Source organism: Urocitellus parryii, chromosome 7 (genome assembly GCF_045843805.1).
Source record: "Urocitellus parryii isolate mUroPar1 chromosome 7, mUroPar1.hap1, whole genome shotgun sequence".
Lineage (NCBI taxonomy): Eukaryota > Metazoa > Chordata > Mammalia > Rodentia > Sciuridae > Urocitellus > Urocitellus parryii.
The window spans coordinates 98,271,275-98,286,466 of NC_135537.1; the positions used below are offsets into that span (position 1 = coordinate 98,271,275).

At 56.1% G+C, this 15,192-nt stretch overlaps 1 protein-coding gene across 1 annotated transcript; it reads right to left on the reverse strand.

The window, feature by feature from the left end:
- Positions 1-4,076: 4,076 nt before the first annotated feature.
- On the reverse strand, positions 4,077-14,763 carry LOC144255883 (differentially expressed in FDCP 8-like). The gene is given in 11 exon segments (XM_077800926.1): positions 4,077-4,179; positions 5,314-5,423; positions 5,607-5,747; positions 7,124-7,204; positions 8,147-8,260; positions 8,339-8,478; positions 8,994-9,158; positions 10,364-10,505; positions 11,839-11,988; positions 13,605-13,702; positions 14,637-14,763. Coding segments are annotated over 11 exon segments (1,368 nt in total). The 5' UTR covers positions 14,761-14,763.
- Between the last annotated feature and the right edge of the window lie 429 nt (positions 14,764-15,192).

Genomic DNA, 15,192 nt, shown 5'->3' on the forward strand with positions numbered 1-15,192 from the left:
TATGGCCACGCCGGGCCCGCTGCCCCGCCCCTCCCGCCCTGCCGACCCCGCCCCCCGCGCCGGGCACGCTGCCCCCCCCCCCCCCCCCCCGCCGCCCGGCACCCCTCGCCTGGCCCGGCCCGCCGCCCCGCCCGGCCCGCCGGATGCCGTCACCTCGACGGCAAGTACGGCCCGCCCGGCCCACCGCCCCGCCAGCGCCGCCCCGCCCTCCCCCGCCGACCAACCCCGCCCCTGCCCGGCACCCCCCCCCACCCCGGCACCCCCCCCCACCCCCGCCGCCCGGCCGGGCTCGCCGGATGGTGTCACCTCAACTGCGAGTACTGCCCCGCCCCGCAGCCCCGCCGCCCCCGCTGACCCCGCCCCCCACCGCTGGGCCCGCTGCCCGGACCCCCCTCAGCCGCCCGCCCCCCCCCTCAGCCACCCGCCCCCCCCCGCTGCCTCCCCCGCCTCCCGGGCTCTCCCTCCGCCCGGCCCGCCACTCCGCCCCGACCCACCGCTCAGCCCCCCTCCCCCCTGCCGCCCGGCCCGTCCCGGCCCGCCACCCAGACGGCCCGCCGCCCGGCCCCCTCCCGCCGCCCGGCCCCCCCCACCCCACCTGGCCCGTCCCGAAGCCCCGACCAGGCCCGCCGGATGGCGACACCTCGACGGCGAGTACGGCCAGCCCGGCCCACCGCACCGCCCGCGCCGCCCCGCCCCGCCACGCCCGAGCCGCCCCGCCCGCCCCGCCGACCCCTCACCCCGCCGCCCAGCCCCGCCCGCCGGATGACGTCACCTCAACTGCAAGTACGGCCCGCCGGGCTCGCCGCCCCACAACGCCCACCCTGCCGACCCAGCCCCCCGCGCCGGGCCCGCTGCCCGGCCGCCCCCCTCCGCCGCCCGGCCTCCCCTGCCGCCCGGGCTCCCCCGCGGCCCGGCCCGCCACTCGGCCCCGGCTTGCCGCTCGGCTCCCCCCCCCCCCCCCCCCCCGCCGCCCGGCACCCCCCGCCTGGCCCGGCCCGCCGACCCCTCACCCCGCCGCCCGGCCAGGCCCGGCCCGACGGATGGCGTCACCTCAACTTCGAGTACGGCCCCGCCGGGCTCGCCGCCCCGCCCCGCCCGCCCTGCCGACCCCGCCCCCTGCGCCGGCCCGCTGCCCGGCCCCCCCCCCCGTCCAACGCCCGGCCTCCCCCGCCGCCCGGCACCCCGCGCCTGGCCCGTTCCGCCGCCCCTCCCGGGCCCGACGGATGGCGTCACCTCGACGGCGAGTACGGCCCGCCCGGGCCACCGCCCCGACAGCGCCGCCCCGCGCTCCTGCGCCGCCCCGCCCTCCCCCGTGACCGACCCCCGCCGCTGCCCGGCCCCCCTCCCACCGCCCGGCCCGGACCGCCGCCCGGCCCCACACCCGCCGCCTGGCCCGCCGCCCGGCATCCCCCGCCGCCCGGCCCCGCTGACTGGCCCGGCCCGCCGGATGGCGTCACCTCAACTGCGAGTACGGCCCCGCCCGGCCCGCCGCGCCGCCCCGCCGCCCCGCCCCGCCCCGCCCCGCCGACCCCGCACCCCACCGCTTGGCCCGCTGCCGGCCTCCCCCCTCAGCCGCCCGGCCCCCCCTACCCCGCCTGGCCCGGCCCGACAGTACAGCCCGCCCGGCCCACCGCCCCGCCCGCACCGCCCCGCCCCGTCGCCCGCCCACCCCCCCATGGCCCGGCCCGCCTAGCCGCCCGGCCTCCCCCGCCGGCCCGCCTCGCTGCCCAGTCTCCCCCGCCCGCCCGCCCAGGCTCCCCCACCCCCCGCCCGCCGCCGCGCCCCCCCTCCCGCCCGGGCTCCCCCACCGCCGGGCCCGCCACCCGGCCTGGCCCGCCGCCCGGCCCCCCCCCTACCCCGCCTGGCCTGGCCTGCCGGATGGCGACACCTCGACGGCCAGTACGGCCCGCCCGGCCCATCGCCCCGCCCGCCCCGCTGACCCCCCCCCCTGCCGCCCGGCCCCCCCCCACCGCCCGGCCTGGCCCGCCGCCTGGCCCCCCTGCAGCCTGGCCCAGCTATGGGTATCTTTGGGTGTAGTCTTCTATAAGATGCTGGCCATGCAAATCAACTTCTGGCTGTGGTTCTTCCTATCATGCTGTGACTAGTAGAAGGTCCCACACATGATTCTAATTAAAGATGACTGTCATCCAAAAAGGTAGAGAAGAGGTGTTAGGGGACAAGGTATAGAAGTGAGTTTAAAAAAAGCACAGTAGTAGTGGGAGGAGTGGGGAATATCTAAAAAGTGGGAGCCAACGCTTTGTCCAACAAATGCCAGCCTGCAGATGTTTTCTAAGGACATAATACTTTGTAACTAGAATAACATGATGTTGACTACACAGGAGATTCAGGAATGACCAATATCCACGAGACAGAAATGTAATGCAGTAGTGATAGACATGCAGATTTAGGGGTATAGGAAAAGGGAACTTAGCCTTTGCCCCCCCATTCAATCCCAAAGAGAAAGGGGAAGCAGGATAGGGACCCACCACTGACCCGACCTCATGTCACACTCCTTAAAGAATTTCAACAGTGTCCCCTTGTCACTGTTCCACCCTGAGGTAGGTCAATACTACTTTCCCCATTTTCCAGATGGGGAAACTGAGGCAAAACACAGAAAGCGCCTTGCCTCAAGCCAACTGGTGGCACAGCCGGACCAGGAGGGTGCTGTTTCACCCCCACCCCCAGAATGAGCCATCAAGCTGGGATGTGTCCTGCTGGCTGAAGTGTCTCTTGGGCTTAGTCACAGGTGATGGATAGCTATCACCTGCCCTCTGCCCACCACCTGTGTATGTCCAAAGCCAAGCACAGTCTAGGGTGGGCAGGAAAGTGACAGACAAAAGCAACCCCAGCTGTCCAGGGACAGATGGCTAGGAGACCATGTCCTGACATCCCCTCCTGCAACATCCCCATCCCTAGGACCTGTAAGGTGCAAACCCCAAGGCTGGGAGTGGCTTTCCCACTGAAAAGCCTGGGTCCTACCCACCTTCCAGGTCTGGACATTCCTGCATGAGCTCTACACCTCCTGCTCCGTTCTTCCTCCAGCAAATATTCCCATTTCTCAGGCCTCAGGCCCCAAACCAAAACTTTCTGGATGGTCATCTCTGAGCTCTCTGGAGCTCTTCACAGACTGGCAGCAAGACAAAGCTCCAGGGACAAATGTGATCCCAAGGAATGCCACACAGGCCTATTGTACCCAACTCCTTTACCTGACCTGTAACCTCCTCCAGGGACCCAGTTCCTGCTACACACCGGACGCCAGGACACCCTTCTTGGGCTGGGCCCACCACCACTCATCTCAGAGCACCAGGATAAGGGGGATGGGCCAGAGCAAGAGCAGCAGCAAGCACACCCACCAGGAGAAGCCCCACAGCAGGAATCCTCCCTTTCCTGATCAGGGAGGGCAGGGACCCAATGGACTGATGGCCCATGGACGACTTAGAAGAACCTCAGGTGGTGCCATGGACACAACCTTGAAGAGCCCCAGCCAGGGATCATCAGAAGCTCCCAAAGAGGCAAGGGACCAGAAGGGTTGGTCTTCAGGTAGAATTCAAAGCCTCTGCCAGAGCAGATGGAACAGGCCCAAGGCTGGATGTATGCAGCTGGCAGGCTCAGGTCTCACTGGCCACTCCTCTGAAGCCCTCTGGGGGTCCTTACCTGACCAGTTGCAGAGTGGTTTGGACAGGAGCAGGGAGGGAGGGACATCTCTAGAACCCAGAAGCCTTGGCCCTAGGGGATTGGGGAAGGCTGTGTCACTGGGGAAGTAAGAGGTCCTTCCCTATCCCCCTAGAAAGTCTCACCCTGACCAAGGAATACTCTTGTGGGGGTGGAGGGTAGGGGATACACTGTGACCCCCTCACAGCAGCACACCAAGTTAACAGCCAGGTGCAGATGCCCCAAGTCCAGCCAGCACCTGGAGATCATCAGTCCTGGTGGGCACTGCTCACCCACTTCTGGCCCAGCAGGAGTGAAAACATCCAAAGGATGCACCCAAAGGGTCTTCAGGGCAGAAACAGCACCCTGGCTTTGAAAATGCCAGTGGGGTGGGTGACAGAAAGGCAGGTGGTGTGCCCAGGGCTCTAGGCATCTAAGTCTGGATCGGGCTCCTGGAAGAGAGACTGCTTCCTCAAGTTGAGCCGGGCACACTTGGGGCAGGTGGTTGAGTTGTCGTAGTAGCAGTCCCTGGGGGCAGAAAGACAGGCTGGGACTCTGCATGTAAAATCATACCATGGGACTCTCACAGCCTCCTAAGTTAGCTTCTATTAACCCTCTACAAACACAGAAACAGGCTCACAGATGTTCAGTACCACAGGATAGGAGCAGGGTCTTCATCCAGGTGTCACTAACCTTGAGGCCCACGAATGTGCCTCTGCTAAGGTCCGCACATTACCCAACGCTGCAGGCTCCTAGTTAGTGGGGCTCAGCCAGGCAGTCACACCTAGGCTCCACACCTGTAGCTACTTGACTGTCTCTACCTGTTCATGCCACTCTGGTGCTTCTACCCATGGTTCTAAACTGTGTGTCAAGGCATGCCAGGGCACTGCAGAGAGTGTGTGGGGCTCTACAAGCTCATTTACTTCTTTGAAGAGAACACAGCAATATTTGAAGTCTGTGAGGCACATGCAGACTACTAGCTCAAGGGAATTTTGTGACTCCCTAGCTGTGTAGAGCTGAGATGTCATCAGTTGCTATGATAAACAGCAGATGCCCAGCAAAAATCAGTGTGGGCAGAACATGGGGAATAGTGTCCCACTTGACTTCAGGGCCCAGCATGTACACATGTATCATTAGTAGAAAATGATACTTATTGAACAACAAAATTCAAAATGCTTTTCTACTAATTTATGTGTATTATTTTTCCAAAAAGCCACTAAATAAATCTTCAGGACATAAATCCTTATAACACTGTTTGTACATAGGTACTTAGGAATCAAAAGTGTTAGTTTTTTTTTTGTTTGTTTATTTTTTTAAGTAACTGAGGCACTAAGGGTTTCAGGAACTAAAGCTTGGGAACATTTGGCCTGTACTGACCTGAAAGAGTGAATGCCACTGGTGCAGAAGGGAGCAAGTGCAGGGCCATCTGAGCTGCAGCAGTCCCTTCCCAGCTCCGTGGGCATTCATCCCTAATAGGATTTTTAATTTAGTCAGACACCAGGATCTAACTACGTATCTCAGAATCAGCCAAGGCCCAAAGGTCTGTTTCCCTGTCTCTCGGGGACAGCAGTGAGGCTAACACAGACCAGCCACAGCTGAGGGCAGACAGAGTCACAGCTGAGCTCAGCAACCAGTCTGAAGTTGGGTCCAGGCCACACCCACCTGTGGAAGATGGCTGAGCAGTCGGCACACACAGATGTGTGGCTGTCAAATGGGAACAGCACATCGCCCTCTCTGCAGAGCTCATACACGAACCCCTTGGCCTGGCACTGCTGGTAGGAAGGGGAAACAGTGTGGGAATTGAAGGTGGGCAGGTTGGTGCCAGCTTGGGCCATGGATATGCTGGACCCAGCTGCTGCTTCTGCCAATCCCAGCTCTTGAGTCTGGAGGGCCAAAGAGCAGCTTCATGGTCCCTCTGGTCCAGACCCCAACCATGGAGAGCTATGGAGACCCACCTCACAGTCCAGCTTGATGTGCTTGGCGAAGAGTGTGTGGGTCTCAGTGAGCGAGCAGCCCAGGCAGCCCACGTGGACATCCAACAGGTCCTGGATGGAGTACATCTCATCATTCTCCACAAAGTGCTGCTGGTCCTGGAGCTGTGAGCCAGAAGATGTTACCCCAAGCACAGAGCAAGGGCCCTCCCCTACACCCAGGCCACTCCCATTGTCAGGGCTCAGGGTGCTGAGGAAGGTACCTGTGTGTGGGCTCAAGAACAGAATCCAGGAGCCTGGGGACGCCTAAGAGGGTCACGGAGCCAAGGCCATGTTTCTGGGTCTATATGCCCCTCTGATGCCCCTTCAGCCACAGTGGTGGTCCCACTACTCCCCTCTACCAGTCCTTCCCAATTCTGGCTGTCCCTCTTCCTGGTCCCAGTTCCCCTGCTTGGCACCTGCCCTGCACTCCCTGTCCCCTTCCCTGCTTTCTCTTGTCCACTGTGCCTATCTCTGACATACACTCATTTTTCTTGAATTCCTGACTGACGGTCACTCTCCAAGGGTACAGAACTCTCTTGCTTGTCCTATTCACTGTTTTCAGAATCCAGACCAGAGTCGTGAATGTTGGTTGAAGAATAAACAGGTGGTTTATTCTAAATATTTCTTTTGGTTGCAGTTGAACACAAGACTTTTGTTTTATTAAATTTATGTTTATGTGGTGCTGAGGATGGAACTTAGGGCCTCACAAATGCTAAGCAAGCCTTCTACCACTGAGCCACAGGCCCAGCCCTAAACAGGTGATTTTTTTGTTTTTATTTTTTTAAATATTTATTTATTTAGTTTTCGGCAGACACAAAATCTTTGTTTGTATGTGGTGCTGAGGATTGAACCCCAGCCTCACGCAGGCCAGGCGAGCGCACTACCGCTTGAGCCACATCCCCAGCCCCACACAGGTGAGTTTTAAAACTTGTGTTTGGGATGGGGTTGTGACTCAGTGGTAGAGCGCTCGCCTAGCATGTGTGAGTCCCTGGGTTCAATCCCCAGCACCACATAAAATAAAATAAAGATATTGTGTTCATCTACAACTAAAAAATAAATGAAAAAATAAAATAAAACTTGTGTTCCTCCTGGGATGGGGTTGTGGCTCACTGGTAGAGCACTCACCTAGCATGTGTGAGGCACTGGGTTCAATCCTAAGTACCACATAAAAATGTATAAATAAAAATTAAAGATATTAAAAAAAGACAACTTGTGTTTCTCCTGTGGGAGGAAGCTGGGCCAGGTTCACCCCCATGGAGACTCACATGAAGGTTGAAGGACATCTTACTCATCTGTTTCCAAAACTGAAATAATCAAAGAACACTTCTGTGGGTAGACTACCTGATGGCTTATTATCAACCTGGTGTTCCGTCACAGTTTAGGAGGCCCAGACTGCTACAAGCTAAACATACACAACTACCAAGTTATCTGAAAAGTTCTGAGTGTGAGGTGATTCCATCACCCTGGCTCTTTGGGGCCAGTCCCTCTGAGAGTCTGACCTGCAGTAGCAGACAAGCTTCCATGGCCTCGTTGCAAGTGATGAAGTATGGCTTCATGAGCAGAATGTCCTGGCGCAGCTTCTGTGGACAAGGGAGCAGGTTAACTCCTCAGCTAGGGCAGAGGGGAGGCATATAGGACACAGTTAGGGGCACACAGATCCAGAAAGGTGGTCATGGCCCCTCGCCATGACCTCGTCAGCAAGGCAAAGGGACTGGCCCTGTGCTGGTTTGATGTGGTCATGTCCACTAGGTGGCCTCGGTTTACAGTCTGCGTGGCAACAAGATGAGCAGGGAATGGGGAGGTACCCTCAGTTTCCCCAGGATGGTCCCAGATCCGAGAGTTCCAGCCACACTCACGTCAGGATCTTGAGGTTCATTTACTGTTGCCCACAGAATCCCCCAGCCACTCTGCTTATCCCAGCTCCCCAGGCCTGCAATGCACCCATCAGGGCAATACTGGTCCACATCCAGCACTGAACTGAGATTCCAATTGGATCCCACATCTCTCATCAGCCCTGTGGCGTTGGCGACTCAACCTGCTCTGTTGGTCCTCTCCCAGGTGACATGGGAACTAACCCTTTCCCCCACCTTGCCTGAGGCAATGTGGCACCTCCTACCTGGACAGAGCCTCAGTCTGCCCTCAGTCCCAGCTCTCCCTCGTGGCGCAGAGCAGGTGAACGTAGCTGGTGTGTACTAAGTGTACAGCACACACTGGCATTCTCAGATGTGGCACACACAAAGGGTACAATAGATCAATAATTTTACATATTGATTGCACATTTAAATCACCTTTTGGATACACTGGGTTACATAAAATATAATAAGACTACTAGAAATTAAAAAATCGCCTCCGTGCCTGCATCAGATTGCTCCAGGACAGTGTCAGCACTGTCAATCTGCAGGGCAGCCAAGCGGGCCAGTTGAACCTAAGCAGTACCTCTCCTCTGCGCAACCTTTTGTGGCCCTCCACTGCTAGAAAACTGAATCCATCAAATACAGCATCCTGCCCACCCCTAGCCTCACCCGGATCTCCACCAGCTCCTCCACGTAGTTGAGGAGCAGAGGGTTGATCTCCCAGAGTCAGAGCACTGGCCGGGACACCATCAGCGCCAGGTAACGCAGGCTGCAACGAGACACCTGCGGGGTCGTGGAGTGACCATGCCAGCCCAGGGAGCCAAATCCCACCCACACGTGCCTGCTGGCCATGGGACACACCCTGCCATTTGGCTCTCCCTCCCCAGGCCCCCAGTTGTGCACCACTCGTGCAGGGATGACGGCCAGGTCATTCCAGTGGCAGTGGCTGCAGTAGTACTGGCCTGTGTAGTTGCACTGATGGGCCTCGCTGGGCACGCCCCCTGTGGGGATCAGCCACTCAAGGTCACTGGCAGCTGCGGCCTGCCTCACCAGCCCACAGCCCACAGAAAATGGAAAGCAGGGTCAGTGATCCCACCCTCCAGACCAGACCTACCATCCCTAAGCCATGAGGCTGAGGGGCTTATGCCCTCAGTTTGATCACCATTTAAACAGGGCAAGAGGATCCCACTCTAGGACCGCTTGTGGGACCCCATGAATGAATGCTGATAAGTCTCAAAACACCCTCTCTGTATGGCTAGCCTGTGGTTCTTCTGGTCCCTGCCTGGGTGGGCTTCCTGTGACAGAGGGCCACAGAGCTGAGCTTTGGTCCCAGCCAGGTAGAAATGTAGGCAAGTCAGGAAATAGCTATAACCTCAGCTTGCTTTTAGTCAGAAATGCAATTGTCAGTCACTTCCCAAAGACAGGGAGCAGGGACTGACCCCCAGACTCTCACTTAATCCTTCCACTACCCATGCTGGAACAGCTCCCTCACCCTATTCTCCCTGCCACCACTCACACAAAGAGATGGGCACCCGGCACTCAGCGCAGCGGTAATCCTGGCTGTCCAGCCCTGTCTCAGGGCAGATGTTCAGCTCATACTCAGCCTGATAGCTAACTTTGGAGCTCACGCAGGGCTTGGAGATGAGGCTCAAGCACTTTCTGTGGCAGCGGTAATAACACCCTGGGTGGGAACAACCAGGCCTCTTAGAAGTGGAGAGGAGGGTCCTGCAGCATAGGCTGACCTTCAGCAGAACCACTCTGCATCCTGCACATTTCTGCTGCAGTGTCCAGATCAATCCAAGACCTTATTGTGGCATTGCCCCAGAAGTGCCTTAAAGATCCTCACAGTTCCCTGAGCCTTATCTCTCAACTCGAGACACACATGTCCTAGGGCCAACCTGCCATTCCCACCCACCAAACCCAAGCTTTCCAAATGGAATTCTCACTCTTCTGTTCCATCCCCAGTCATGTTTCCCCTCTGGTTTTCAGCAACTCCATTCATCCACAGCTGAGCCCAGACACCATGAGTTATGCCAACTCCTCTTATCTTTTACACTGCACACCCAAACCCCCAGCTGGCATGGCCTCAGCCACCTCTCACTCCATCGTACCCTTCAGAGTTTTGTACCCTCCCCCTTCTACTCACCTCTCCTTCTGGCTTTGCCCCCTCATCCAGCCCTGCTCAACTCAGCAGCCAGTGTCTAAAGCAGTCAAGCACCTATGGCTCTACAAACAAGCCAACTTCACCACACCTCTTCACACAGGATGCTCTAGTCGCTGTCTTCTGCTCCTCCTTGAAGACTTCAACCATGGGACCCTTCATCACATGGCTTCCTCAACCAGAACACCCCTCCCTAGGTACATCCCTGCCTTGCTCCCTGACCTCTAAGCATTTGCTTAAATGTCATGTGGGCACCCTGAAGTGGTACCCACTCTACCCACCATACATCCTATTCCCTTTCCCTTTTTTCTTTACTACCATGTCATTTACTAGTCTGATATTTCCGCCAAGGAAATCTTCTACAGTGATGGAAATGTTCTCTCTATACTGTCCAGTGTGGCAGCCACCAGCCTCAGGTGGCTATTGAGCACTCGCAATGTAGACAGTACCACTGATTTATTCCTATTTAAATTTGATGGCCATGTAGAGTTAGTGACCACTGTACTGGACAGCTTGGATCTGGATGCAGGCCAGTGAAGGCAGGATCTGTGCCCCTAACTTTTCCTTGTATCTCCAGCACACAATAGGTCTTGGTCCACTGTGTACACTATAGAGGATTCACCTGAACATGACCCACATCTGGAAGCAGAGCTTTGTACTTCTCTGCCCTGCCCCAGAGACCTAGACTGCTTATCCAGTAGGAGTGGGTCTCAGTCTTGGCCTACCTGTGCAGGTGTACCAAGTCTGAATGAGTCCCCAAATGATGGTGTTGCACTTGTTGCAGGTTTGCTTGACCCTCTTGCTCTTCTCCTTGTAGAAGTGGTGCTCAAGAAGGACCCTAATGTTGGGCTCATCCTCATTGGGGTCCTACAGACAGAGAGCCAGGAAAGGGCCACCAGTGAGCTGGTTTCAATGCCTTTCCTTTATTCTAGCCCCTCTACTTATTTCCTCCAGGCACTGCTTATAGGAGTGTGAGTTCCCATTAGCCATAGAAAGACGGTCAGTCAGGGGCAGATCACAGACCACCCACTCCATTTCCCGGCAGCCCTGTCAGCCACTTGCCACCTGGGTCTGCCCTGTGAGCAGGAATGATCTACTCTCCCTTTGCTGGCTGGGTACAGACCAAAGCAACGTTGTGTGGAGCCCTTTGGGACTCTCCCAGGGAATGGCAGAGCCATGAAAAAGGATGACTCGGGTCTTCAACACCATTACCTGTCACACAGGCCCTGGACCACCTGGGGGGGGGGGTTTCATGAGGAAAATCACACACCAATCTCCTTTAAATCACTGAGTTTTTGGATTGTGTGTGGCCACAGCCTTACTGATTTCCCAGGGTTTCCTGATGTGGAGTCTTCATTAGGAAATCAGTGAGGCTGTGGCCACACACACATTGTGGGTCACTGCGGGGCACACAATGACAGCCAAGCCGAGGAACACAATTGGCCTGCAGTGGACACCTAAGGATTTTGGACTCTTGGATTCATTACCTCCTTCTGTTCTCCTGTCAGGAAACTCCTCATCATCATCTAGAGAGGAGGATGTGGCTCAAAGAGGTACTGCCCCACTCACTTGCTTCAGTGGGGCACCTGACCAGAGCTGGCACACTGCGGTGCTTGTTTCAGGCATAGCCATGTGGCAGGACCAGCCAATCAGAGGTCAGGAGGGCCCAGGACTGACTTCTGCCTTAACCATTGACAAAGGGGAGCTTCAGACTGGGGCTGTCTCAGTGGTCGAGCACTTGCCTAACTGGCAGGAAGCCCCAGTTCCATCCCAGAACCACCAAAAAAAAAAGAAAAGAAAAAGGAAAGGAAACTCTCCTCTGCTGCAAAGCCCAGCTGCCGTTGCTGGGCTCGTGTCTGCATCACCTGTCTGCGGACTACTGAGGAGGGGTCAAACATGGAAAGCAGAACAAAAGAGGGCAGGATTCCTGAGGATCTGTTGGTTAACAAGAAAATACTTTCCTTCTCATTTAAGCTACTTAAGGTCAGGTTTCTGTTCCTTGCAACCAAGAGGGGAAAAGCCTGCACTTGGGATAAGGGCCCATCCCTCACTCTGCATTTCTAGATGCCTTTATATCTCAGCCCCTCAGAGCCCAAAAAGATGCACCAGGGAGGAACTGGAGGCCACCCTGGTGCTCCTGTCCCCACTGCTACAGCCCTGGCTCTAGGCTCCCCCTGTGGCACAGCCGGCCAGCACCCACCTTCAGCTCCTGGAGCTTCAGCTGCAGGTGGATGGGCCTCACCACTGCGTCCTTCTGCTTCTCCGACTGCTCAGGCAGCTCCAGGATCACCTGCTTGCATTCCTCAATTGCCTGCTGTAGTTGCTGAACATCGGAGGCCAGGAACAGACCCTGCCAGGTTGGGGAGCAGTCAGATGGCCACTCCTTGGACTCTCCCTTGGAGGCCAGACTGATCCTCATGGACAGTTAGGCACAGAGCAGACCTCAAGCCCTTCCCCCAGATGAGGACTTTTTCAAAGCCCAGGAGAATTAGCAGCACAGTCAGAATCCATCCTGCACTGCCTGTCCCCAACTGGACTAGTCTACCCTCAGACTTCTGAAGACCTAGTAATTCAGGATGCTTTCCAAAATACAACTTCCAAGGGCTGGGATGGACGCTCAGTGGTACAGGGCTTGTTTTACATGCTGGAAGCTGATGTAGTCCCCAGCCCAACCACCACTCCTCAACACACAAGCACACAAACTTCCTTTTTTTTTTTTCAGAAATTTGACTAGGGTTTGTTTTTTTGTTTTGTTTTGTTTTGTTGACTCTACTATTTCACTTACTATTTATTTGTTTGTTTGTACTGTGGGTTGAATCCAGGGGCACTTAACCACTGTCCTACATCCCCAGTGCTTGTTTGTTGTTGTTGTTGGTGGTGGTATTTTTTTTGAGACAGGGTCCCACTAAGTTGCTGAGAAAATCGGCCTTAAACTTGCAATTCTCCTGCCTCAGCCTCCCAAGTCACTGGGATTACAAGTATGCACCACTGTGGCTGACTATTACACTGACTTCAAAAGAACTTCCCCTTAGAGGCAAGCTGGGGAAATGATACTTGCAGTCATAAAGGAGAGGAAATGGCCACTTGGCTCAATTGCCAAGCCCAGACAAAGGCCAATAAAGGAGCCTGGAGGTGTCCACCACCACCAGAGTAGCAGGGATTTGCTAAGCCCCAGACTCAGAACAGACCACAGGGAGGCAGCTCCTGGAGCTGAGCAGGTTGGGCTGACACTCAGGAACCTTCCTCATCCACCGGTATGCTGGGCTCTAAGAGACTCAGGCAAAGAGAAGTTGCACCCTTCCCTTCTCCTCGGAAATTCTGTGGCCAAAAGGAAGTATTCAAAATGTTACGATAAAGATAAAAACATGTATCTGCATGGGCAACGTTTTAAGGCCACATACAAAATGAAAAATGAATTAGAATCGGGTGACTTCTGGCTAAATCTTTTTAAGTTACAGTCTGATTTTACTGTGTTTCTCTCAAATAAAAGTTGGAGATAGTTTGCATAAAACTAAAGGCTTTCTAACTTTTCAAATAATTCCAGATCTTCCACATTCACTTTTCATTCAAAGTAACCCTTTTGTAGAACTTCATGTAGAACAAGCAAGAGTGGCCCTTCAGTGCTGGGCGGCTGGGGAGGCAGGGAAGGCCTCCTGCTTTCCTCATCCACCCACACTCTACTGCAGATCTACAAGACCCCTGAAGACCCCAAAGGGAACCAATACTCACACTGGCTCCCCAAGAATCTGGAGCAGGAGCCTAGAGGAGGGCGGAAGCCCCAGGTTCTCAAGCTCCAAACCCAGGCTTTCTCCATCTGCTCTCAAACAGGCTCAGATTCGAGCTCCAGGGGACTTGGTTGAGGAGGGGACTATCAACACCTGAAAATGGTGGTTCCCTGGGGAGGGAAGACTGCACACCTCAGACCTCATGGTCCAGCCCCTCTCCCCTCCCAGACCCAAACCTCACCACAGGGCGGGAGAAGTGGTCCTCAGACAGGCCAAGATCCATCACACGCTCAGAGCAGTGGAACCCAGGCTCTCCAGGTGGCAGCTCAGGCAGGGTCTCTGGAGGAAGAGAGGAGGGGCATGGAGGATGGTAGGAAAGAAAACTCAGCCTGCTCTCTCTCATGCTCCTCATCCCCCAGGAAGGAAGCTGGGGCCACTGGAGCTGGGAAGTGGGACGCAGGTAGACACAGGAAGGAGGCCCTGGGGAGCTGGGTCTGCTCAGCTCTGCATGCCCATTTGGTTTAATTCAAAAAGATTAGGTGGAGGGGCTGGGATTGTGGCTCAGTGGTAGAGCACTTGCATAGAACGTGCAAGGGCCTGGGTTCGATCCTCAGCACCACATAAATGTGAAATAAAGATATTATGTCCACCCAAACCCGAAAAATAAACATTAAAAAAAATGATGAGGTGGAATGGTATTCAATGGTGCTAAAAGAGGCCCACAAGATAGCTTTATAGAAACATCTCAGTTTCTACAGCAGATACTTCATGTATAACTACATGGACTCAGCACTGATTCTATAGAGCCAAAAAAGCAACTGAATTTCTAAAAACAAGGAAGTGTGTGTGTGTGGTGTAGCCACTGAACAGTTATAACACAAAATCCATACTCTGGTGTGTACTGCAGGCCACCTCTGCAGTTCCTGGATTCATACCCTCCTGACCCCTAGGTGAGCAGGGGCCTCTGCACAGGATGCTCCACCTGCTAACTTCCCCCACCAGTCTTGGCTCTGAGTTTGTTCCACAAGTGTCCTCTGAGCATGGACTATGTGCCAGGCCCTGGGATTCAGCAGTGGCACACCAGACACAAATCCCTGCCCTCAAAAGCTCCTGCTGGCAAGAAGGTAGAAGCAATCCACAGAGCAGGTAGAAAGTGACTGTGCCCTTGGGAACCCACTATGAGAGAAAGCCAGCATGCTGGAGAGGGCAGTGGGAGAAAAGGTAGTGGGCTGGGAGAAGGGTCAGGGGGCCCACAGAGTCCCCCAGCACCTACCTTCAGAAGAAATGTCCAGGGCCTCCTCACTAGGTCCCTGCTCATGCTGCCTTGGCCCCAGCTCCTTGTTGAAGGGGTTGAGGTGGGCCTGCCGGAACGGGGCCAGCTTCTCATCATATTCCATAGCATTCCACCTGTGGTAGCCAGGCAGGGCAAGATGAGGACCCAGGTCCCAGCCTCACCATGGAGCATTCCCATTCCAGAAAACCCCTGCCTCTTTCAGGAAGCATCCCCACACTACAGCCTCCATCCTCAGACTCTCCCTCTACCACCTGCAGACCCCCTCCAGGCTCCTTGGCAGGCTCCCATGGGGAAGTCCACAGTGACCGGCCCTTCTGATGTCCGTCATGTATATGACTTATCCAAGGGTGCCCAGCCAGATGCTCTGGAACCCAAGGTCTTCCCTCCCAGCCCAGGGTTTTTTTTAACCCCAGACACTATAGGGCTCCAGTGCTGGGGTCCCCCATACATCTAAACTGGCCTCACTCTGCCAAGTCTTGCCATGCCCTTGCTGTTGGCCGACTTCCCTGAGACACGTCTCCTACAACTGGGATCC